Consider the following 25,420-nt stretch of genomic DNA (forward strand, 5'->3'; position numbering starts at 1 on the left):
ACACACACACACACACACACACACACACACACACACACACACATATATATATATTACACATGCATAGAATGACAGTAGTGTAAGCCATAAGCATCTTGCACAGCTTCTCGCACTTATTTTCAATTTCAGTTTTTTTTTTTTGGGGGGGGGGTGGACAAAAGGCCAAAAACCAGGGACACATTTTAAATATTGCTTGTATAAATTTGGAAAGTTGCTTAAATAAAATGTAGTGCCACCATGAATTTCACTGGCAAGGCTTGAACCCAGGACCCTCTGCAGTACAGTCAGAGCAACATACTACTAAGCCAAATCAGTAGTTTCCTGAAAGACAGGAAAACTGAAACTTAACTGGCTATCATTTAGTGAATTCAGTCTCACTTCTTACCATAGCTCTCAACCTCTTAGCACAAAAAACATGGAAAAGCCAAAATTGGGGGGATACAGCCTCAAAATGGGGACAAATTTCAAATACAAATCTTATAAATTAAGAAAATTGCTAGAATAAAAGATTTTGTGTTACCATTTATTTTCTGAAGAATATGCAGTCTGAAATTCAAATGCCTGCCAGTATTTAGTGAAGTCAATCCTTCAGTGAGGAAAAGAACAAAAATATGAGGCATAAATTCACAAGTGGTGGTGGCTAGGGACTTTAGTCTCTTTTTACCTGCACCCAAGGTACAGGGTTTGAGCCTGAGTACCTCTAGCCACCAGATGTATTACAATCAAGGCATTTTTCACTCACACATGCACAGACACTCTTAACCTTCTGTTTCAAGCAGTAAAACATTGAGTGCAGAATACATTCAAGCCAGGAGCCCTATACCTGCTGTGTCAGTATTTTAAATCATAAAGGGATGCAGAAACTATGCATGCTTTATGTTACTGGAAGTACACGTGTTGAGGAGCTTCTTCTTACAGTTGTCATACTGCAAAGTAAAAGATTACAAGACACTGCAAGTCAGAATTGAATGATCCATTTCTCAATGATCAGGGGCATAACCGTAGAAAAACAGTGCACTGCAATGTTTCAGATGAAATTAACCACAGATGCCAGGAAGGCTAGAGCATGAAAGGAGTTTCCCAAGCATTAAATATGGTGTGTGGAAAAAGCCATAGAACAAATATGTGCCATAAGACAGTGAAAGGCATGTAGTTCAGGGAACGAGCTCTTGAGATGCATGCACAGTTTTGTGATGGCACAGAATTTATGCTACATGCTACACCAGCAATAATGACTGAAGATGTAATCTCACAGTGGCATGACTACAGCGGAAGGTATGCTTCATACTAGTAGTGAGACCAGGGGCGTCTGCCACATGCTGAATATGCCATCTGTAATATTGGAATGTTAATTCAGAACATACTCTAAATATGCTGACATATTGTCCACTTAGTACTGTATTCTGTATGCCAAGCAGCTGTGATGACATTTATAGCCATTTATCTTGTTCTCCTGTTTTTGCACTTCAACATTACAAGTGAAGATGCTGACAATACAAGACACACTAGGAGGATGTTATAACAGGTAGGCCCCTAATCTCACAACAGCCTGGTACTTCATTATGGGATTCACATAAGCAGACTATTTTGAGAGTGAGTGAGCCACTGATAAAGGCTAACTCTGACAACAACAAGCTGGGGCAGTAGCATCTTAGGCATGGTATTCATGCAACTATGAGAGCTGATGGATGATGGTCTTTCTGCTGCCATGTTTGCATGTTGTTAAGGAAGTGTAGAATACTGGTATTGGGAATGTTTACAAACACGCATGTTTGAGTTTAGCGGAGAGGATTGTAGTATGATTATTTCATTGTGATAACTCTGTGACGATGCTGTGAGTGTCAGTTGTATTTTTGTATTGTAGAACTAATTAAAAAATTATTTTTTTCACACACCCAAATTCCATAGTGTCTGTTAACTAGTCACATATTAGGAGAACTTTGAGTAATGTAATTTTTAACTGAAAGACTTGCACACAAAGTTTTTCACAACATCACCTGTTGTTGCTTACTAGTGAGCAGTCGTGCAGCAGTGAGCATGTACGTTTCTGTATTTTTTGGTCATGTATTCAGTTTGTGGTTTACATTGTTAAATGACATTGATGTATTTTCTGAAGTTAAACTTTTTGTTATCTAAAGTCAAGTAAATGATAGCTAAAAGATGGTCAAAGTCAGAGGCGCAAAATTGGAGTTGCTATCTGATTATGGTGATTTTTAACTATTTAAAAGATGTAGTAAAAGGATTTGCAGTAATACGCATTACCAAGAAAGGCATCTTTAAATAAATAAGTTTTAACTTTAAGGTTTGGTTTATTTAATAATTTTGTGTAGTCCTTTTTGGTTGTTGTCACAAAATCGGGTTTTAGAATACCACACTGTTTTGTTGCAAAGTCTTGGAGTTTTGAGAGTTATGACTGTAGATTTGTAGTTACAGCAGACTTTGTTTCTGTTCTGCACTGCAGTCTAACAATGCTCATTTGTCTTATTTGGGTTGTCTAATAAGATAGCTGTTTAAACACTCCAGTGCCATTTGTAGACTGCTTCTGTGAAGTAACTGGGCATACGCCATGTGCACAGCCATATACACTTTTGGGATTTTATTTATTTTGTATTAGTTAATGGGACGATACAGTTTGAGTTATAGTGGTTGGAAGACTTGTCCTAGACTCCCTTTATCAGCTCCGTAATTTGTGTTTTAATTGCATGACTAATTATTTGATTTTTTTTTTTAAAGACAAACACCGATCTTGTTGTGGAGTGAAGGTTGGCATATAATGGTTAATAAAATTTACTTAAATTAATTGAAAGAGGCAGCACACACACACACACAAACACACACAATGTCTCTCTCACTCACTCACTCTTAAGCAGTACCTGTAGAAGTCAAGTCCGTTCTCACAGCTCACAGCAGTTGTTTCTCCTTCTCCTTGCAGAAATAACATTTCCTTTTCCATCCGCAGCAGCAGTTGTTCCTTTCCATTTTCACAGCAGCAGATAAATCCATGTAGAGCAGTACACAGCACTCCATTTTCCACACAGATAGTTCCATTCAAACCGCTGGAAATGTGTGGATATGAGTCCTTGAGCTCAATTCTGACAGGCTGATGGAGCTGACGTCATCGCGCACATGACGACGTCAGCCAAAAAGTGCGAAAAATAATTTTCAAAACAAAAAGCTGGAAAAAAATTGGAAATGAAGGGGTGCCACTTGGGAATCGTGGCACCCCATCATTTGGACCCCAAAACTCGGTAAAAACTGAGTAATTCAGTATGGTTGGGAGGTATAATACCACAGCTCTAGAACAGATTTTCCATCCACATAAAACAAAGTTCATCCCTGTTCATATTCAAGCATAACTTGGATCTATGGATGGGAAACAGAAAATATTCCCCAGGAATACCTGTAGTACTAATGGGCAGAGATAGCTTATAAATGCTCTATCCCATGCATGGTGGCCCTCAAATTATTTATGGTATGCTCACAATCATTCTCATTAGGGGTAATATATAATTATCAACCACGGGATGAGAAAGGCCAGTCTTTAACTAAATAGGATAGATTAATCTGAGCACAAAAAGGGTACACTGGCTAGGCTTAAAATAGCTCATAAGGACAGCTAGCCCAGCACTTACCTATGAACATAAGAACCTTTACCCAGAAGAAAAGTAGTAGCAATACCAAAATTAGAAATTGTGATGCAGGCAGAGAGCCCTGACTATAACTCAGGCACGTTGAGAATAAATATTAGTCTTTCCAGCAAAGGCATTGACTAGGAATGGGGAAGGATGATGCGGATGGATAGCTTGGGAATGTTAAGTAGCTCTCAGTGGAGAGTTGTCCAAAGGGTAATACCACATAGGAGGTACCACTAAAAGCCAATTTCAGCAATCATTTGAGTATTACTGTGTTCTTCATCCAAGCCATAGGTAGCTTTACTTGTACCCTGTGCCATTCCTCAGTCTTGTGCCCCCGACTACAAGTTAAGGAGAAAAATAAAACAAAAAGTCCATACTTTGTGACAGGAAAAAAAAGCTCTTTCCCCTCCTTTGAGCACTGCAGCAAACTGCTTGCAGTATTTGACTACATTTGTAGCATGTGGCTTGTGCTGAAACACTTCAGCCTGACCACAAATGCAATATCAGCATTCTTTTCTGAGTACCGCTAAGTCAGTAGCAACCGATTGACATCTGCCAATCACAGTCCATAAGACATTGCAGTCAGGATGGCAGCCCCCTTTGTCCAACCCTAGCTACTTCTATGTTATCCATTATTGTGTGATACTGGAGTTAGTGCATGTAATAAGTGAGGGATGGTGTATGGGCGTCCATCTCATGGAAGGTGTAGGATGGCTTGCTCCCCCTCTTGCAAAAAAGCTTGTTCTGTAATTCACTGAAAGTCGCTTTCAGCAGTATTTTTTCAAACTTTTGTCTGTTGGACAAATACCATTTGATCTGCAATCATGAATCCATGTGCTTACTTCTGTTTGACAGGGAATAAAGGGATGTATGTGTTTCTCAGACATGCACATTGTTAATGTTCCCTGGCAGTAACTAGAAGACATAATGGGGTAGCATCTGCTTCTGGGGGGGGGTTGATTTGAGGGCTTATGTCACTTGTGGATCAGATTGACTATCCTGCCTTATGCCCTCTGTGCACTCACTGTTACGGTTCTACCAGGTATGTGTGGGAAAAGTGTTAGAAATTAAATACAATCCCTGTGAGGGTGACCTGTGAGACATTCTTATTGTGGAGTACACAGATGGTTGGCAGGCAAGTAGAAGTAAAATATTTCTCCAAAATAAAAAAAAAAAACACATACATGCAAAAAAAGTAGACCTGAGGGATAAGGATAATAATATCAGACAAAAAAGATGCAGAGAAGATATAGAACAGCCTTCCCCAACCAAAATGTTACCCTGTTTTCAACAAAAGTCATTTGCAGAAATAAAGACTGCAACTGGCAAACATACATTACTGGGGAGAAAAAGCAGATGGGAACAGTGATGGAAGTGTTTAAGTACCTGAGGAAATCCACAGAATCCATGTGAGTGTGTTGCTTCCAGGAGAGAAATGTGTGCATGTGTATTTATATATATCCCTTTGTGGAGTGGGATAACTGTTGCTGTGCTCCATTTAGTGGGCACAAAGCCTGACGCGAGGCTATTATTGAACATGGTGCTTAAGTGGGGAGCCAGTTTGTTCTGAAGTTTGTGTAAAACGCAGCCTGAGATGTTGTCCGGTCCTAGGGATGCTGTGTTTTTGGCTTTAGAGAGTGCAGCTTTTACCTGCATAGTTGTGATTACAGGGACGCTGCATTCTTCCTGTATAGATATGGGCCCTTTAGGGGGTGAGGGGGGGGGTAAAGTTAGCAATGAACCTATCTGCCAGGATGTTGGCAATATCAGTTGGTTCTGTAATTTTCGTGCCGTTGTGCTATAACTCAGAGCAGATCTGGGTGTTGCCATTGAGATTCTTGACATAGCTATAGAATGCTTTGTGGTTCTCCTTAGAATTAGTGGTGATTTTGTTTTCATAGCTAGCTTTGGAGGATCTTATAAGGGATCTCAGCTTCTTACTGAGGCTGACCAGGGAGCTACTCCACTCATGGGAATTTACTCTCTTTTGCAACAGTTTCTTCCTTCTGTCGTAGAGTTTGCTTATGGCAGGGGACCACCAGATTGGCTTCCTTTTTTTAGAGGATAGCATCTTAGTTCTGTTTGGGATAGCACGATCCATGCACTTGTGTAAGTGCTTATATAGTGCATTTGTGTAGGATTCAGCAGTTGCAACTGTATTGTCCATCTGCATGGGTGTCATGAAGTTCACCACTTCTGTCATAAGAAGCATGAAATTGGCTTTGGAGAAATGTTTTACCATGGTTTCCTTAATGGGGGGTGGGGGTGGGATGTGGATATCAAGGGTGATTAGCTTATGGTCAGATCGGACCAACGAGTAGTTGATTTCAGGTGTGGAACACCGGTCACTCATGTTGGTAATGACTAGGTCTAGGATATTGTTGCCCCTGGTGGGGGTGTGGATAAGTTGATCCAGGGCATTGGAGTTTATGAATTCCAGAAAGCGTTGAGCTAAGGTGTTGGTTTTTGACAGACGAGTACCAGTAAGATTGAAAGGGAAGGTCTACAAGAGGGTAGTGAGACCAGCTATGTTATATGGGTTGGAGACAGTGGCATTGACAAAAAGGCAGGAGTCAGAGCTTGACGTGGCAGAGTTGAAGATGTTAAGATTTGCACTGGGTGTGACGAGGATGGACAGGATTAGGAATAAGTATATTAGAGGGTCAGCCCAGGTAGGTTTGGAGACAAAGCCAGAGAGGCAAGATTACGTTGGTTTGGACATGTGCTGAGGAGGGATGCAGAGTATATTGGGAAAAAGATGCTAAGGATGAAGCTGCCAGGTAACAGGAAAAGAGGAAGGCCTAAGATAAGGTTTATGGATGTGGTGAGAGAGGACATGCAGGTGGTTGGTGTGACAGAACAAGATGCAGAGGACAGGAAGAAATGGAAACAGTTGATCTGCTGTGGCGACCCCTGACGGGAGCAGCCGAAAGAAGAAGAAGTTGAGCTAAGGAGTTGATACACAAGTAGTTTTCCCAGTTAATGGTGGGGTATTTGAAGTCGCCCATTATTAGGGTGTTTGGTTGAACCCTAATATTTTCTAGTACATCAAGAAAAGAGGAGTGGGAATCTGGATCTACTTTACATGATCGACATTTCACAAAGCTGAAGACCATATGGCCGAGACCATATCATCGGCTTTTGAAATGTCAATCATGTAAAAAAAAAAGAAAAAACACAATAACTTACCAAAGCATTGCTAGCAGGGGGGCAAGCCCCCTTTCACCCTCCCCATGGGGGACTCTGCCTTCCCTCCATACCCTCCAAAGCTTAAATATACCAACTCTGAGATTGCACTACATTGCAGAAGATGGCAATCTTTCCATTCTGCACTGTACGGAGATGCCCGTTCCGCATGGCTGACATTTCAAAAGTCGATCATATGGTCTTCGGCTTTTCTGAAATGTCGACCATGTGTATGTGAAGGGGACCCATATATACACACACATACACATACATATCCATGTACTATACGGATATATATATATATATATATATATATATATATATATATATATATATATATATATTTTTAAACAATGGCACCATATAAAAGGCACAAGGTACATTTAACTGTAAAGAATATATGAGCAATGGATTATTGGAAGAGGCTTTGTGGTAAGGTGGTAGTTTCACAAACACCAATGGCATTCAGTAGTGTGTTGATCAGAAATGCCTTTTTTGTTAAGTAAGACCTATGGATTTTCCAGAATATAGGGAAATAAGCAAACTAGGCTGGCCTTGCAGATCATATCAGCCATCAAACTCTAAGTTCAATGATGAAAAGAAACTATAAACTAATAACAAAATCCAGGCTTTAAAATACAACTACACTGCTACTTATCTTCCATCATAACTACTTTTCTAATAATCTGTTTTTTTCTCTATATTACAGTAATCTTAACTTGAACCATAAATGTAAACTGACTCTTTTAGCCTTAGGTTTTCCCCTTAAGCTCCTTACTAATAATTTCATAACTACTAACCTGCCATCAGATTATTAGATCAATTAAATATGCTATATAATCACTGTTCTGTATGCAACAGTTTGTTATATAATCTGAGTTTTATTGTATAGTTTTCCTGATGTGTTGTACAGTTTATTTTTACTGCTTGTCGTGTTTTTGATTGTTTATGTCTGAGTGTGTACTCATTTTATGAATGAACTACAGCAGGGGTGCTTGTGGGAAACATTATCTGGTACTGCATCATGAATATCATGTGATAACTGCATAGCTCCCGTGTCCCAAAGTCAACTGCAGACTAGAACTCTGTAAGACTGGTAAGTCTGTAAACCAGTCAGCAACCCTATAACAAAAAATAATAATATATGTTCTATTTATTTATTCATTTATCAACAGTATTGTACTTTTATGTAGAGTTTGGAGTTATGAGTAATAGGGCAAAGTGTTTCACCTTCCTATCCCAAGATGTTTCAACAACTGCTCTTCAAAAAGTTTGATACTTTTTCAGGAAGTTAAGTAAGCAGGAACAGTGTAGACAAATGTATGTAGTCTAACTACAACCAGCAGTCTTAAGAAGAGAAAGGCCTAGCACCATCCTTAACATGCCTAAAAACGTCCATTCTACAACAACATTGCCTCAAAGGAGACATTTTAATTTGGGCAGTGTCAATAGTTTAACTTATTAGAAGTCTGCCAGTAACCCATAATGGAACACAGAGCAGAAACTGACGAGAATGGAAAAGCTTACTACTAGTTTTAAACAGTGACTACAGACTAGACACGGTTATAACCCTGAAACAAGGCAAGAACGTGCATAGACTTGAAACATCTGCATTAAGTAATAAAAAATAAGCAATATCCTTTTTTTTGAAAACTGAAAGAATTGTCTCAACTATACCCAATGTGAAATATTTCTCTATACTAGATGCAAACCAAAGCTTCAGGGTAATTGTGTACATGAAGCCAGCTCAAAGCTGTGTATTTTTAAGAAGGTGCAGGCTCCCAGACTGTCTCTTGCTATAACATTTTTGCCTGAAGTATTATGGAAAGCCATAGCTAGAACTTGAGAAAGACATGGATAGTGTAGTTTGTATGTATGTATGTATGTATTTAGGTTCATAGTTAGGTACTAGGCTATCGGCCCAAGGGCCTACGTAAGCCTAGCCAACAAGGTTCCCTGGCTTACGCCACCCAAGACAGTTATTTTCCTGTGCCAATGTCGAGCAGAGACACAGAAGTGATCCCCTGGGTCTATTTCCTATTTCCCATCCACTCATCAAGATTTTTCTTGAAGAGTGCTAATGAAAAACTTTGCTTGACATAGATGGGTAGTCTGTTCCAGAGTATGAGAAGTCTCTGGGACAGGAATCTATCCCTCCAGCATGTCCTGTTTATTATGGTGACAAGGTTTAGGTCCCCAGAGGGTGTAGCTCTGAGGGATTGGGATTTCTTTAGGTGTAGCATGTCCAACAGCTCTGGGTTTTACATAGCTTTATATGTTAGGCAGAGATCACCTCGGAGTAGGCGATATGCTATGGAGTAAAGCTGGAATGTTTTGAGTCGGTCAGTGTAGGGCATTTGTTTGAGGCCAGTAATCCTCTTTGTGATGTACTTCTGTGGCCTCTCCAGCTGCTGCAGATGTCTTGTGAGGTACATTCCAAAAGGGGCGTTGTACTCTATAATGGGTCTATTGAGTGTCGAGTAGAGAGGAACAATGACCTCTTTTTTCCTGGATGAGAACCCTTTTATGATGAGGTGTGCCATGTAGAAGGACTTCCTGACTACTGTGGCAATGTGACTATCAAAGGAGAGACTACTGTCCACCTGGGTCCCAAGGTCTCTTATCACACATTCGGTGTTAAGTAGTTTGCTGCCTATGTGGTAGTTCATGGGTACAGAGTTTTTACCAAAGGGGATGACACTGCACTTTTTGGCATTGAGCTTGAGGGCATGGCTCTGACACCAGGCATCTGTCTCAGCGAGGCCCTTTTGTAGGATGTCCACATCATTTGGGGACTTGACTATGGCTCCTAGTTTGCAGTCATCTGCAAACTTCGTTAGCCAGAGGCCTTCTGTGTTAGCCTGTACTTCAGAGAAGTAGATACCAAACAGGAGAGGTCCCAGGATGATACCTTGTGGTACTCCACTTTTCACTGCTTTAAGGTTAGATTTGGAGTCTGCAACTTTTACAGTGTGGGTTCTGCCAGTGAGCCAGTTGGCAACCCATCTTGTGACTTAGGGATTTTTACCTAGTTTAGTGAGTTTTGCTATAATTCCAGAATGAGGGATGGTGTTGAAAGCCTTGATGAGGTCAAGATAGGCTGTGTGAACCACCTTACCCTCATCTACGGCTTTGGTGACTGCCTCAAACAAGTCGATCAGGTTCAGGAGGCATGATCTGCCTTTCACAAACCTGAACTGGGTGGGATCCAGAGTTTGGAGGTTACCAATGTCTTTGTTTATGAGTTCCATGATGATACGTTCCATGGCCTTGCAGACCAGGCTCATCAGGCTAATAGGTCGATAGTTCCCGGGGTCAGTGGTGGCTCCCCCTTTGTGGAGTGGGATAACTGTTGCTGTGCTCCATTCAGTGGGCACAAAGCCTGATGCAAGGCTATTATTGAACATGGTGCTTAAGTGGGGAGCCAGTTTGTTCTGAAGTTCATGTAAAATGCAGCCTGGGATGTTGTCCGGTCCCATGGATGCTGTGTTTTTGGATTTAGAGAGTGCAGCTTTTACCTGCATAGTTGTGATTACAGGGACTCTGCATTCTTCCTTTATAGATATGGGCCCTTTAGGGGGTGAGGGGGGGATAAAGTTAGCACTGAACCTATCTGCCAGGATGTTGGCAATATCAGTTGGTTCTGTAATTTTTGTGCCATTGTGCTGTAACTCAGAGCAGATCTGGGTGTTGCCATCGAGATTCCTGACATAGCTATAGAATGCTTTGTAGTTGTCCTTAGAATTAGTGGCGATTTTGTTTTCGTAGCTAGCTTTGAAGGATCTTATAAGGGATCTTAGCTCCTTACTGAGGCTAACCAGGGAGCTCCTCCACTCATGGGATTTTACTCTCTTTTGCAACAGTTTCTTCCTTCTGTTGTACAGTTTGTTTATGACACGGGACCACCAGATTGGCTTCCTTTTTTTGGATGATAGCGTCTTGGTTCTGTTTGGGATAGCACGATCCAAGCACTCATGTAAGTGCTTATAGAGTGCATTTGTGTAGGATTCAGCAGTCGTAACTGTATTGTCCATCTGCATGGGTGTCATGAAGTTCACCAATTCTGTCTTAAGAAGCATGAAGTTGGCTTTGGAGAAATTTCTTTATCGTGGTTTCCTTAATAGGGGGTGGGGGTGGGATGTGGATATCGAGGGTGATTATCTTATGGTCGGATCGGACCAACGAGGAGATGACTTCAGGTGTGGAACACCGGTCACTCATGTTGGTAATGCCTAGGTCTAGGGTATTGTTGCCCTTGGTGGGGGTGTGGATAAGTTGATCCAGGGCATTGGAGTTTATGAATTCCAGAAAGCGTTAAGCTAAGGAGTTGGTACATGAGTAGTTTTCCCAGTTAATGGTGGGGTAGTTGAAGTCACGCATTATTAAGGTGTTTGACTGAAGCCTAATATTTTCCAGTACATCAAGAAAAGAGGAGTGGGAATCCTGGGGCATGTTGGGGATCTGTAGCAAGCTACAATTTGGATTGCAGTTTTGCCCAGAGCTAGTTGCACTTGGATAACCTCGGATGATTTATGCTGATCAACTAGCCTGGAGGTGTGGATATCCTTAATGAATATGGACACACCTCCACCTTTGGTGTTTTGGTCCAGGTTACATGGCCAAAAAGTGTGGTATGAGTTATAGGCTGGCAGTGCAGGGGTGCTCTCTGGAGCCTTGAACCAGGTCTCAGTCACTGCACAGATTTCAATGTTCTCCATTTTAAGGAGTGCCTTGGGTGAGTGCATTTTGAGATTTAGACTTCTAGCATTGAGTAGCATTACCCTCAGTTTTTCCTTGCCTGTTCCTGCTACGGTGGGGAATTTGTCATTTGAACCTTGCCTAAAAAAGACAGTATAGGGGCAGCAAGAGCCTTAGCTAGTATCCAGAATCCCAGGGGCGACAGGTGCAGGCCATCTGTGTACATGAAGTTTGTTTATTTACCTCTAATTACTTGAAAAGTCTGACTGGGTAGGTGCCCATTTTCAGCAGAGGCTTCTGGAGAAAATTTCCAAAGTATTACAAAGTATTACAAAGATATTTTAAGAAAAATAATTTTGCAGTCTTCAAAAATAATACAAAATCATCTACACTTCAAATAATTATACCAAATTAGACACAATGTGAAAATGCATTGGTTAAGAATAGATACAACTCGTATGGCAATGATTTGATATTTAAAGAAAATTTTTATCCATTTTGTAGAGAAATTAAAGTAGGTTATTGTACTATAGATGGGGACTGCAGTGTGAATTGAGAGAAAAATAGGCTTATGGCATATTTAGAAAAGTTAAGGAAGAGAAATATATTGAAGCAAGGAAGTGAATGCAGAAGGGAAATTAAGGAGATGTATGGTTTTAATAGGTACTTGTTCATTTTTAGGGATATAGTTTATTATGGGGTTGAGCAAGAAAAGAGCCATATTTTGGCTAGGAAGTCTTTCAGACTGCTTGTAAAGGACTGGAGGGAGGGTAATGACCTAATGGGTACAGATAAGGGCTTCTAGGCCTTAACAACATGGTATAAGTATAGACCATGCCCAGCAGATTCCATGGAGTTGTGGACAAAGAGGAGTTTTTGGTTATTAGATCATAATGACCAATTGGGAACATAGTTGTGTAAAATGGTATTTAGTGCCTGACAAGATGATGAATGCTGGATAATTTTAAAGGTAATGAGACACTGTTTATATGTTAGTTGATGGGGTAGTTCTAACAAATTTAGGCTTTAGTGCTCTACAGTGGTGTGTTCTCAAAGGGGTATTTGTGCAAATTTAGACACCTTATTATATCATTGTTCAAGTTTTGATTTTTGTGATGCCAGTATCAAAAAAATCAAAACTTGAACAATGATATAATAAGGTGTCTATATATATATATATATATATATATATATATATATGTGTGTGTGTGTGTGTATATATATATATATATATATATATATATATATATGTATATATATATATATATATATATATATATATATATATATATATATGTATATATATATATATATATATATATATATATATGTATATATATATATATATATATAGAAACCAGGAATATAAGATTAAATTAAGAAAATTACTGGACAGATTAAGGAATTATAATCTTAAAAGCAGCAAGAGTAAATATCAGATTTGTACAATCAATCTGAAGTGCATCAGTCATAAACTTATATTTGAAAGAATCAAATCAGATGCAGCAAAATTTGGCAACTTAATGACCGATCACATCTGAAATTACTGCAGATGCAACTTGTTAAAACTATTACTTTTACTAAATGTTTTTCCCACTCTTTCCCTTAGGTGGTGTAGACTGAAATTTTGTTGTATAAATTAGGAGATGTGGGACACCCAGCTCCTGGTACACCCACATCAGACTTTCTGCTAGTTGTAGTGAATTCTATGTTCAGCAAGTTGTGCCTGGGTCATTCATTAGAAATCAGAAAAAAGTGAAAGCTGTAGGACAGGTGCAGAAACCAGAGGCAAACATACCTTAAAGAGAATTCTAAGCATAGGGTAAAGCATGTCTAAGTACATACCAAGTATTACAGACATTTCTATGCCTTTAGGAAACTAGACTGGAGATAATGTTGATTCTGTTTAGTCGCCGGAACAGAATAAAGTATTTGAATTTTTGAAAAGTGAAGAAAAGTTAACTTTGAAGTTTTATGATATATCTTATCCATGCTGCTTCGCAGATCATTTCTAGCCAGTATAAACACGGAGCAGTGCTGATATAATTGGCTGTACTAGCTGTTATGTATGAATGTGACAAATTCAGTGAATATATTGAAACAAATAGCACTGTGTATGAATGTGACAAATTCAGTGAATATATTGAAACAGCGTGTCTATGAATGTGACAAATTCAGTGAATATATTGAAACAGCACGTCTATGAATGTGACAAATTCAGTGAATATATTGAAACAGATAGCTCTGACAACTGTTCAGTGTGTTTATGAATTCTGAAGCTGTCATAGTGCATCACAGTCATGAATTGTCATTGACTTACATTCTGTTGTATATTGTACATGATTGGTGCTTTCACTTTGGCCACAGTTGTGCAACCATGGATTTAGTAGATATGTAAGGGGATGAAGCCCCTCTTTGGGGTGGTTGAAGCCTCCCATATAAAATATGTATTGTATGTATGAGGGTGGTTGGAGTATTACTGCAATGTTTCTATGCAGTGGTTGTAGTTTGTTTTTGCTGCAGAATGCTACTCTTTCAAGTATGACTGTTCTAGTTATATGTTAGGTTTTGTAGAGTTTGAAAATCACTGTAAATCTTTTTTTTTCTTTTTTTTTTTTACTTTTTGTTTTCTTTTTTGAAGTAAGCAAGCCAGGCTCTGTTGGTCTTCTTGTTTGACAAATGTAGATTCAATATTTTGATGGTTTCAGTATGTGTATTTTTGATGCACTGTCATTGATTAAGGGGGTTGCCGAATTGCACAGTGATGTACTTAATTGTAACTAAATATATATGTGTAGTCTACCAATACTGGAAGAAATCAAAACATTATGAAACATTTTCAAGAAATCATATGAAGGTCTAACTATACTGAGATTATAAAAAATGTTACTTAGTTTTCAGAAATATGGTTTAACTGTTTGGTATAAAGTGACTAAAGAAATATAGAATGCAGATTTGTTAAGCAGACCCTGTCTGCAAAAGAAAAAAGAGAACTCATATAGTGATGTTCTTAAGGTGCAGGAGACAGTGTTACAGTTCACAGTGTATCAAAACAAAATGAAGGGACTTCTTCAGAAAGACAAGTAAAGGCAGCAGCTAATTCAAGAGGAAAGTATGAAAAGCTGACCAGAGCAGACTTCAGGAATGTATCAAGACATTCAATTATATTATCTTTATAAAGGTGAAATAAGCTTTATTCAAGGTTTTAATGTTCAAATGCATGAAAATCACAATACCTTACCATTGACAGCGATTATGTGGGAGAAAGTCCACAAATCATACCTGTGTATTGTTAAATGAAAAAAAAAGTGATATTCTTAACTAAAATAAGACTAAACTAACAAACTATAAAGTGTTTAACAGATCCATGCATCCAATACTATCCATTTGCAATCATCTCCTATAGTGACCCTATGGACAGCCACCAACATCCACCATTTTACACAGCTCTACAAACCACATACAGTGACATATGTAAATTTATTTCCCTAGTCCCAGGAGACCACATACATTCTTTTAAAAGGTAAATAGCTTGCCCTGCATCTCAGAGCCACAGTACGGGTAAAAGGTTTTGTCTTCAAACTTACCAACCTGAACTCTTCCCCTTTCTGGCAGGTAGTCTACATGACAGAACTTTCCCAAATTAAGATCCCCCCCCCCCCCCACATACACCACTACTCTGCAAGCATCTCTATTCACCAGAACATGACTTCTCCACTCTGGCACATACTACTAGTAATTGTCTGTCCTTTCCCCTGATTTTTGCCTTTATGTTGTTGTCAAATGCTGTACATCTTGTTCTTATATAACGTTATTGTTTAAGTTTCATGTGTATGTATTAAAATAATTTACAATTTTTTATAATTTTGTAAGTAATATCCCATCCCTCGGCTGTCATTGTTAATTGTCTAAACATTTACTGCAAACTAGACTGACAGAATTATATTATTACTAAATAATTTATTCAGTAAGGAAGTTCCTGTAAGTTGGCTAAACCTTTTTTTAAACAATGTAATGATTTTTTTTTTTTGCTAGTTTGGATTCAGTGTACTCACTTTCTATAACACTTTTTGTTTTTTCTGTAGTAATGTAATTTCATGACAAGTATATAATCTTGTTACTCACACGTAAACGTATGGCATGTTAGTATGCACATCATCTGAAACATTGTTGCATTATGATACCTTCCTTTGTTTTTTAAATAGGCCTGTGTAATTCCGTTGACAGCTGGATGATTGTTCCAAATATCAAGCAAAACCATTATACTGTGCATGGGCTACAAAGTGGCACAAAGTACATCTTCATTGTGAAAGCCATTAATCAAGCTGGGAGTCGGAGCAGTGACCCAGGAAAACTAAAAACAAACAGTAAGAATTCATGTCTACTAAAACCTTCCATTACTTAAAGCGTATTATGATGATGATGATTATTATTATTATTATTATTATTATTATTATTATTATTATTATTATTATTATTATTATCACTGTTGTTTTTGCTCTTCTGTTGGATTCATGAAGTTATTTATTTTAAACATTTTAATTATTACCCATAAAGGCATAAGTTTATATTTTAATTAATGTTTCTGTCTTAAATAAAAACAATTTGAGCTACATCACGTTACAGGTAGCATGACAAGCTTTTGGTTTCTCCCTGTGAGGTCCTTGTTTTCATGTGCAAATTATTTAACTATATCAGTCTTACGTCTTGCCAGCCCTACATCAGAAATATGATTTCTACCTCCCCTGTGTTAGCCCTACAAGGCAGTCAATAGCTGTTAGCATGTGTAGTCAGTAGTTGTTAGCATATCATGGTGTACTGCGTCACCTTTTACATCCAGCACTGGGAGTTTATTATTTTCAGTGCGGTAGCTGAACTGTGATTTAAGTTCCAGCCTGTTCTAATAAACATATCTCTCAACTGTCCAGAATTTTGCAGAATGTCCATATTTTGTCTCATAGGTTTGGTCTGTACCACATAAAATTTGTGGTTTTCTGCCAAATCATCAAGGACTGAAGTCATTAAATAATAACAGACGTTTCGGTTTCAGATCCTTCAAAAAATGTATGCTGATGCAAAATCTTTTATTCTAGCAAGTTTCTAAATTTATAAGAGCAAAAGATGTAAAAACCTGTCCCTGATTTGGGGCCTTTGCCCCCACCCCCATTACTTTTGGTTTTCTCCAGAATTATTTTCCTAAAAAGTTGAGAGGCATTGTCAAGAACGCATTTTAAAACTTTGTATTAACAAGTAAATTGCTTTTTAATTTCATACCTGTCATCTTGGTTGTCAGATACCAGACAGAGTTCTCAGATCACCTCAGTGGTGTCCTGTTCACCAACACTTTGTTTACAGACAAGTGTGTGGCCTATTTGTCTTTGCAACAAAAATGCTGGAAACCTAGTTAACTAAGATAGATGAGTAACACAAAATGTAGCTCATTAAAAGAGCTCTAAAGCTTTCTGTGATTTGCAAGAAAGAATGTCACATTGTAAATGCTTGGCAAAACTAGTAAATTATTGCTACATGAGAATAAGCTGAAATACTATGGGAGCTCCATGAGCAAGCTTCTGTTATAGGTAAAGGATGAACAGAAGGAGTAAATTATATATCCTTAAACTGGTTCCCCCAGCTACTCAGGGAATGCTAAGAGTGGTATGTGAAACTGGAAAAATGTATTACTTAAGAACCTGGAGCCAATGGGAAAAAGCACCCCAGACCTCTCATAGCTGGCATGCTATAGTAGTCCGGAAAAAAATGCTAATGTCGACTAGTGTGCCTAGTTATGTCCAGTGATAATACCATAAGATTTCCACATGACGTTTCTCAGCAGAGGTATTCAAGTTCCTGCTCAGAATCAGTTTTCTTATAGTTTCAGGAGATTTGTAGCACTGCAAGTTCTAAAGAATGTTGTTTCCCTTCTCAGTCAAATGTGGAAGGATCTCAAATATGGTGTTTTCCATGGATTCATGGTCTAAAGCTTTCAGAGTCCACCACACCTCAGAAGATATTGTGAGATCTAGGTGTATCTTTTGGTGTCTAACATTTTCAGCCATGGTTTACATATGTTTGAGAATTAAGCACTCAACAGCAATGTAACTGAATCAGCCTTTCTACAGACAGCTGCTGAGGTGACAAAAGATCCTGTATCTGAAGCCAGCCAAGCAGCAACACAGCATAAAAGTGTGACAGCATTTCTGTCTCATGTAACAACTTACAGTACACACTTGGCAGATGAGTTAATGATGTTGTCTATGACTAGAAGCCAGGCTTGAACACTGATCTTAGAATGCTTTGGTGAGAAGGTCTGCAAGTACCACATTATGGCAAGTGCATCAGTCATGCCAAGGTCTTTCATCTTCTCAGAGGCTCATAATTAAAGCACGGCTCCTGAAAAGTATGTAGCTAACATGGTGTTTTTGTGGGGTTTTTTGGGGGGGGGTGTGGGGTGTGGCAGACACTATTTAACAGTGTTTTTTAAACTGGACTTTTGTCAGTATGTGGACAATGGACAATTAATGTTTCCATCCAGTGCAAGGGGATAGTGTCAAATTCTGCTGATGTCACACTCAGATCTTCTAGATTCACAGCTGTCATCCTTCATTTTACTGTTCATCTTGCAGATAATGTATAGATACAGGTTCATAGGCTCTTAGATAGGTACTAGGCTATTGGCCCTAGGGCCTATACAAGCCTAGCCAAAAATGTACCCTGGCTTTCGCCACCCAAGAAAATTATTTTCCTGTGCCGCTGTCAAGCAGAACCACAGAAGTGATCCCCGGGGTGAATTTCCTATTACCCATCCAATCATCAAGATTTTTCTTGAAGAGTGCTAATGAGGAGCTCTGTTTGACATAGATAGGTAGTCTGTTCCAGAGTATGGGAAGTCTCTGGGACAGGAATGTATCCCTCCAGCATGTTCTGTTTATTGTGGCAACAAGATTTAGGTCCCTAGAGCATGTAGCTCAGAGGGATTTGGATTTCTTTAAGTGGAGCATGTCCAACAGCTCTGGGTTTGACATAGCTTTGTATGTTAGGCAGAGATCACCACTGAGTAGGCGATATGTGACGGAGTAAAGCTGGAGTTATTTGAGACGGTCTGCATAAGGCATCTGCTTGAGGCCAGTAATTCTCTTTGTGAGGTATTTTTGCGGCCTTTCCAGTTGTTGTAGATGTCTTGTGAGGTGCATACCAAAAGGGGCGTTGTACTCTATAATGGGTCTAATGAGTGATGAGTAGAGGGGAACGATGACCTCTTTTTTTCTGGATGAGAAACCTTTTATGATGAGGTGCGCCACGTAGAAGGATTTCCTGACCACTTTGACGATGTGATTATCAAAGGAGAGGCTACTATCCACCTGTGTCCCAAGGTCTCTTATCACACTTTCGGTGTTAAGTAGACTACTGCCTATGTGGTAGTTCATGGGTACAGAATTTTTACCAAAGGGGATGACAATGCACTTTTTGGCATTGAGCTTGAGACCATGTCTTTGACACCAGACATCTGTCTCAGTGAGGCCCTTTTGTAGGATGTCCACATCATTAGGAGTTTCAATTATGGCTCCTAGTTTGCAGTAATCTGTGAATTTAGTTAGCAAAAGACTTTCTGTTAGCCTGTACTTCAGAGAAGTAGATACCAAACAGGAGAGGACCCAGGACTGAACCCTGTGGTACTCCACTTGTCATTGGTCTGAAGTCTGATTTGGAGTCTGCTACTTTCACAGTGTGGGTTCTTTCAGTAAGCCAGTTGGCAACCTATCTTGTGACACAGGGATTTATACCTAGTTTAGTGAGTTTATCTATAATTCCAGAGTGGGGGATGATGTCGAACGCCTTGGCGAGATCTAGATAGGCTGTGTGAACCACCTTACCCTCATCCATGGCCTTGGTGACTACTTCAAAGAAGTCTATCAGGTTTAGGAGACATGATCTGCCTTTTACAAACCCAAACTGTGTGGGGTCCAGGGTTTGGAGATCTCCAATGTCTTTGTTTATGAGTTCCATGATTAACCACTTGTTGTTGCTGTCTGAAGGATATATGCCTAAGTGACACATACCTCAAATGCAAAACTACCAACTTTCTATATCCATGTTTTATTCATTATCTTTCCACTCTCTACCTTCCCCAACAGCCAAATCATTATCTGTAGGACTGACAGCTATTGTGGAAAACAGAGACACTGTCTGCACAGCTTTGTGACACAAAGGGGCCATGCCTTAACTGAGACCCAAATGGCCTAGGTTTAGCCAATAGCTCAGGCAGTAGGTGAGTCAGCAGGGGAGTGACAGAAGTGAAGTTTCCCGAGCTGGTGTATCCGTCCTTGAAGAAGGGAAATGGCTATTGCCCCAGCATAAGGACTCTCCCTAAGACAGATAGATAGATAGATAGATAGATAGATAGATAGATAGATAGATAGATAGATAGATAGATACGGACTAGGCTAACTGCCCTTGCAAGCCATTTTAAGCCTAGCCAATTATCTCTTGTGAGACTCAAACCCTGCACCTTGTGTTTGTAAGACAAACACCTTAACCAATAGGCCAGCCTCGGTTGCCTGAGCTTGACAACTCACTACATAGGGCCCAGGGATACATGAACCTGTCCAAAAGTCAACTTATCTTTGGCTGAGTAATGTATGTGCATAGGAGGGCACACCACCTTCAGCTTGGCATACCAGGGCATTGTACCATGCAAGCTGATTAACAGGCAGGGCCCTAGGCGTATTAACAGAAAATCCAGTCTCCACAAGTTGACAACAAACTGATGCCCTTATTTTCACCCTTTTCTTGTAGTCTGACAATCAGTAAGATGTATTAACAAAACTTTAGTCCCTTCTTGAAAGATGAGACCTCCAACGGGGCCTCTATGGGAAGATTACTTTGTCAGGCAGCTTAGCAGCAATAGGGTGTGTCATCAGTTTGGGCAATCTCCTCCTGAAAAATGAAACTCCCTTCTCCCCATGGGTTTGATATGGGATGTTAGCATTTTCAGGTGGCCTTTAAGGCAACAGCAGTAACAGTAACCACCTTAGGAATGAGAAGAACCTGTACAGAGTATTGTAGAAAGCTGTGCTGTAATCTGAAAATTGACATCTTTGGATTGAGGGTCAGAGGGAGAGGGCCCAAAGATGGACACGCTCCAACAGTACTCTTTGCTCCGACTAGAAGTGTTATGATAGGAACTGCTTTACTGCATTCATAATAAAGTTAAAGATATTTTAGATTGTGATTCACAGTACAGTCCATCTCTGCATTTTCATAACCCAAAAGAAAATAAATAATTTGCTAACTTGTTTGCTTTTTTCCCTTTTTGTCATAGTGTTATATCTTACATGCATTTCTGTAGAAGCTTGCCAGGTTGGCAAATAAATAAATATTTGAAAAATGTTTCAGAGCTTATACAATTTGCTGTATTCAGTGAAATGTACTGTAACCCTTAATCATAACTATGTGCACTATTCTTAAAACAGTTTTTTCTTTCATCATCTCCCACAATGTAAGCCTATCAGACTTCCCCTCAATCTGATGTTATTTTTAGGTATTAGTGGTACTGCCTTTTTTGTAGCAGATATCATGTGACTATCCTTAGGGCATTTTCAGTTTCATCTCATCCTATCCAATGTCATCTCTAGCGCAGAGGGTTAAGACTATTAATTGCTAATGAGCTGCACATCCTGTACTCCTTGTTTTCAGAATTAGTGTCTCTATTTGCATAATGCATATCTCTAGCACCTCATTTAAAAAAGGCAAATATTCCAGGCTATCCCTGTTAAATGACATTTGTGTCAAATTGCCTACCCACTTCATAAATGATTTAAACAGTGTTAGAGGAGTCAACCAAAGGGGGAAGAGGAAAACATTTTCTGAAGATGTAAATTGTACGAATGGCGCCTGTACAAAAGTACCGCGTTTTACAAAAGCACTGTGGCAAATGGATTATGGATAGGGTAGAGACAAGGTATTAATAAAGATTGTGCCTCTATCTTTTGGACCATCTGACATTTCTGTCTTTAACTAACATGTATATCTTAAAGTCATGAACAGGTATGTGCATATTGTTCTATATACTGCATTTTCTCTTCCATCTGAAAGGTCTGTATATTTGCTCTGGACAGAATTCTTGAACATTCTGCCCCATAGATCAGGGCTGGTATAACACAGAACTGGGTAGTAAAGCCATAAGTGATTCATTAAGATTGCTATGTGGGAACAATACTTTGTACACAATCATACCCCGTTGTGTAGCCATAATAATTCATGTTTGGAATAGCCATGTCAGTGATCCCACCCCAGGGCTGTACATCATTCCCAAAGACTACACCACCCACATAAAGGTTGATCCCACCCCAGGGCTGTACGTCATTCACAAAGACTACACCACCCATATAAAAGGTGATCCCACCCCAGGGCTGTACGTCATTCACAAATACTACACCACCCATATAAAGGCTGATCCCACCCCAAGGCTGTACGTCATTCACAAAGACTACACCACCCATATAAAGGTTGATCCCACCCCAGGGCTGTACGTCATTCACAAAGACTACACCACCCATATGAAGGGTGATCCCAACTCACGACTGTACGTCATTTATAAAGACTACACCACCCATATAAAGGTTGATCCTACCCCACGGCTGTACATCATTCACAAAGACTACACCACCCATGTAAAAGTTGATTCCACCCAAAGGCTGTACATCCTTCACAAAGACTACACCACCCATATAAAGGTTGATCCAACACCAGGGCTGTACGTCATTCACAAAGACTACACCACCCATATAAAGGTTGATCCCACACCGGGGCTGTACGTCATTCATAAAGACTACACCACCCATATAAAGGTTGATCCCACCCCTGGGCTGTACGTCATTCACAAAAACTACACCACCCATATAAAGGTTGATCCCACCCCAGGGCTGTAAGCCATTCACAAAGACTACACCACCCATATAAAGGTTGATCCCACCCCAGGGCTGTACATCATTCACAAAGACTACACCACCCATATAAAGGTTGATCCCACCCCAGGGCTGTACGTCATTCACAAAGACTACACCACCCATTTAAAGGCTGATCCCACCCAAGGGCTGTACATCATTCACAAAGATTATACCACCCATATAAAGATTGATCCCACCCCAGGGCTGTACATCATTCACAAAGACTACACCACCCATATAAAGGTTGGTCAACAAAGAGTAACTAACAGGACTAAACAACATGAGCAGTATTGAGGTTGAGGTATATAATAGCAGCAGGGTCATAGCAACGGTTTGTTAACATAGTGGTGCTTAATGCTGCTTGGAAGCTGGAAGCTGTGGTTCAAGCTTACCTGTACCTACCTACTCTCTTCTTCTCAATTATTCTTGTTCCTTTTCTTAACAAACTGACCTTGACCTTTCTAAATTTTTTTACTTATATCCTATTAATTTCTTTAAGCAGACTAATTATTAACTTTTATACTGATTATTACAGCTCCTACTTTTTGTTTTCCTTCTCTATGTCAACCTGTTTATCAACATATTATATAACTCAGCTGCTATATTTTTATATGTTGTATTGCAACTACATTTGTTGTATTGCAACTACTTTTGCTTTGTATTAAGTATATTTGTATATTTAGCATTATTCTATGAACAAACAACCTCTGTGATTACTCCCTGTTTTTTTCTCTTGAAATGTTTAACATACAAATTAATCTTTGTATAATGTGATTATATTTTTACTTCCTCGGAGCTTATCTCCCCGGGCCGCTAGTGAAAATGGACATATATCCAGTTAGACTAGCCCAGACAACAAATGTAAAATAAATAAATAAATAAGTATATATATTTTTTACCACTGCTAGTTTACTTGAAGTCTTATTCAGTAAAATGATCACACGTTATTTATTTATTTCATTGTTACATGTTAGTGCTAAACCAAGATTTCCATTTTATTTATTTGTTTGTTTATGTATTTATTTATTTAGTTATTATTAGTTAAGATTTAGTGCCTGACTTTGGTGTTCGTTGTAAGACTTTCCCTCACAGAGCACCTCAGATGGTCAAACCTTTCCCCAGGCTGTATGGTCCAGCCATATGTAGTGCACTTTTTCTCTCAATATTCTCCTTTTCAGGATTTTGTAGCATCTTCAGTTTGGATGTTCCACCTACCCTGAAAAATCTGATTGAAATGAAATGCTTTGATATCAAGTTAGGAAGCCATTTGTGGAGTTCTTCATTTTGTGGGGTGAATTATACAGTGTGTGGGGGGTGTTTAGTGGCACAAAAAGCAAGACAAAGGTCACAAGGTAGTAGTCTAAAAGAGACATGATACAGGAATAGAGTTTTGAGTCTGTCTTGGTAGCTTAGGGATTTTAAACCATTTTTTTTTTCATCAGGAATCATTTTCTTGTTTTGTGATATGTGTGAATACATGCATGCCAAAAAGGGCGTTGCATTTTATAACTGGTCTGTTGATGGCCAAGTATAGTTGAATGGTAACATCACTTGAGCCATATAGAAGGAATTCCCCACCACTGTCATGACTTGATGATCAGTCTGGACAGGGTTGCTGTTGTACTGTACAGGGGGGCTGTTATACTGTAAGTAGCAGAAAAGTTATGTTGTCAAATGTAACAATGTTTCCCTCTTTTTTTTTCTGCATTCAGCATTACAATATTTTTCCCTTTCCTCCAAGTGTGTATGACATTGGGAGTGGCAAATGTATTGCTTATGATGAAGATGCAGATCATTTACATTTGAGAATGCAGGAAACATAGTCCCCTGCAGAAAAGCTCTTACAGTGACATGGAACTTAGCTTTCTCTACCATAGTTTTCTGGCAAGAAACAGGTAAGCTTGTCAATATCACATCATGGATAGTAGATTGAAGGTCAGTAAAACAAAGCAGACCCATAACAAAGGTTGTCAGGTGAATAAGGTGATAGATGCAAAAAGGGAGACTGAAAACAGAAGGGACATGATCTATGAATAGTCTGCACAGTCATGAAAGAAGTGTGTTTGATTGGGAACCTGAAGCTCACATTGTGGAAATGTTTTCCAGTCTGTAATGTGCAGAAGTTCCTTTGGGTGGCCATGATGGTGCAGCAGTAAGCATTGCTGCCTCACAGCAAGAGGTTCTCTGGTTAGATTCTTGGCTGGGGTGCCGTCTGTGTGGAGTCTGCATGTTCTCCCTGTGGTCGTGTGGGTTTCCTCCAGGTGCTCCGGTTTCCTTCCACATCCCAAAGACATGCTGTAGGTACATTGGGCACTCTAAATTGGCCCTATGCTTGAGTGTGTGTATGTGTGTGCCTTCTGTGGAAGGTTGGGCACCAGGCTGGCAATTTGACACTGTAAAACTCCCCTGCCAATCATGAGCGGACAAGGGATCCGCTGTGGCGACCCCTAACCAGGAAAAGCTAAAAGAATAAGAAGAATGTGCAGAAATTACTTTATGAATCTCGAAGATCCACTGAACTCTGTCTACTGCTACATGAGTTATGGCATGTGATTCTGCGGGCATAGTCAATAGATGGTGATAGAAGAGAGTACAAGACATATACAGAAAACAGTGAGTCACATCATCCGTCTGGAAAATTCTGTTTGTAAGTGTTTCACTGTTGCAGTCATTACATTTGGGTTATCTGCCTGCAGGTAGCCCTCAGCCAGCCTGAATATCAAAGTCTTGGATTCCTGTGTTGGATGTTGTCTCTTCTTCCATGACGTCAGGTCGTCAGGGGTATAAAACATGCAGTCGATGCCATTACATCAGTCTTTCTTGCCGCTCGGTGCCCGAAGCAGAAGCAGTTTGCAAGTGCCGGTCGGTTGACTCCTGAAATTTTCGTTTTCGAGTTTCAGAACCGAAGTCTTCAAAAAAGCTAAGTACCTGGTTGGAGATCCTTTTTCTTGCTCT

The 25,420-nt window shown here is 39.5% G+C and overlaps 1 protein-coding gene across 3 annotated transcripts in view; it reads left to right on the forward strand.

The window, feature by feature from the left end:
• MID1 (midline 1) overlaps positions 1-25,420 on the forward strand; it is a 1,755,005-nt gene that overhangs the window by 1,675,313 nt on the left and 54,272 nt on the right. For all 3 annotated transcript variants that reach the window (XM_044072558.1, XM_044072557.1, XM_044072556.1), the window contains exon 8: positions 15,725-15,886. In XM_044072558.1, coding sequence (XP_043928493.1) covers positions 15,725-15,886 — 162 coding nt within the window. The remainder of the gene's footprint in view (positions 1-15,724; positions 15,887-25,420) is intronic.

Source organism: Protopterus annectens, chromosome 5.part0 (assembly GCF_019279795.1).
Source record: "Protopterus annectens isolate FY-2018-M chromosome 5.part0, PAN1.0, whole genome shotgun sequence".
Taxonomy (NCBI): Eukaryota; Metazoa; Chordata; order Ceratodontiformes; family Protopteridae; genus Protopterus; species Protopterus annectens.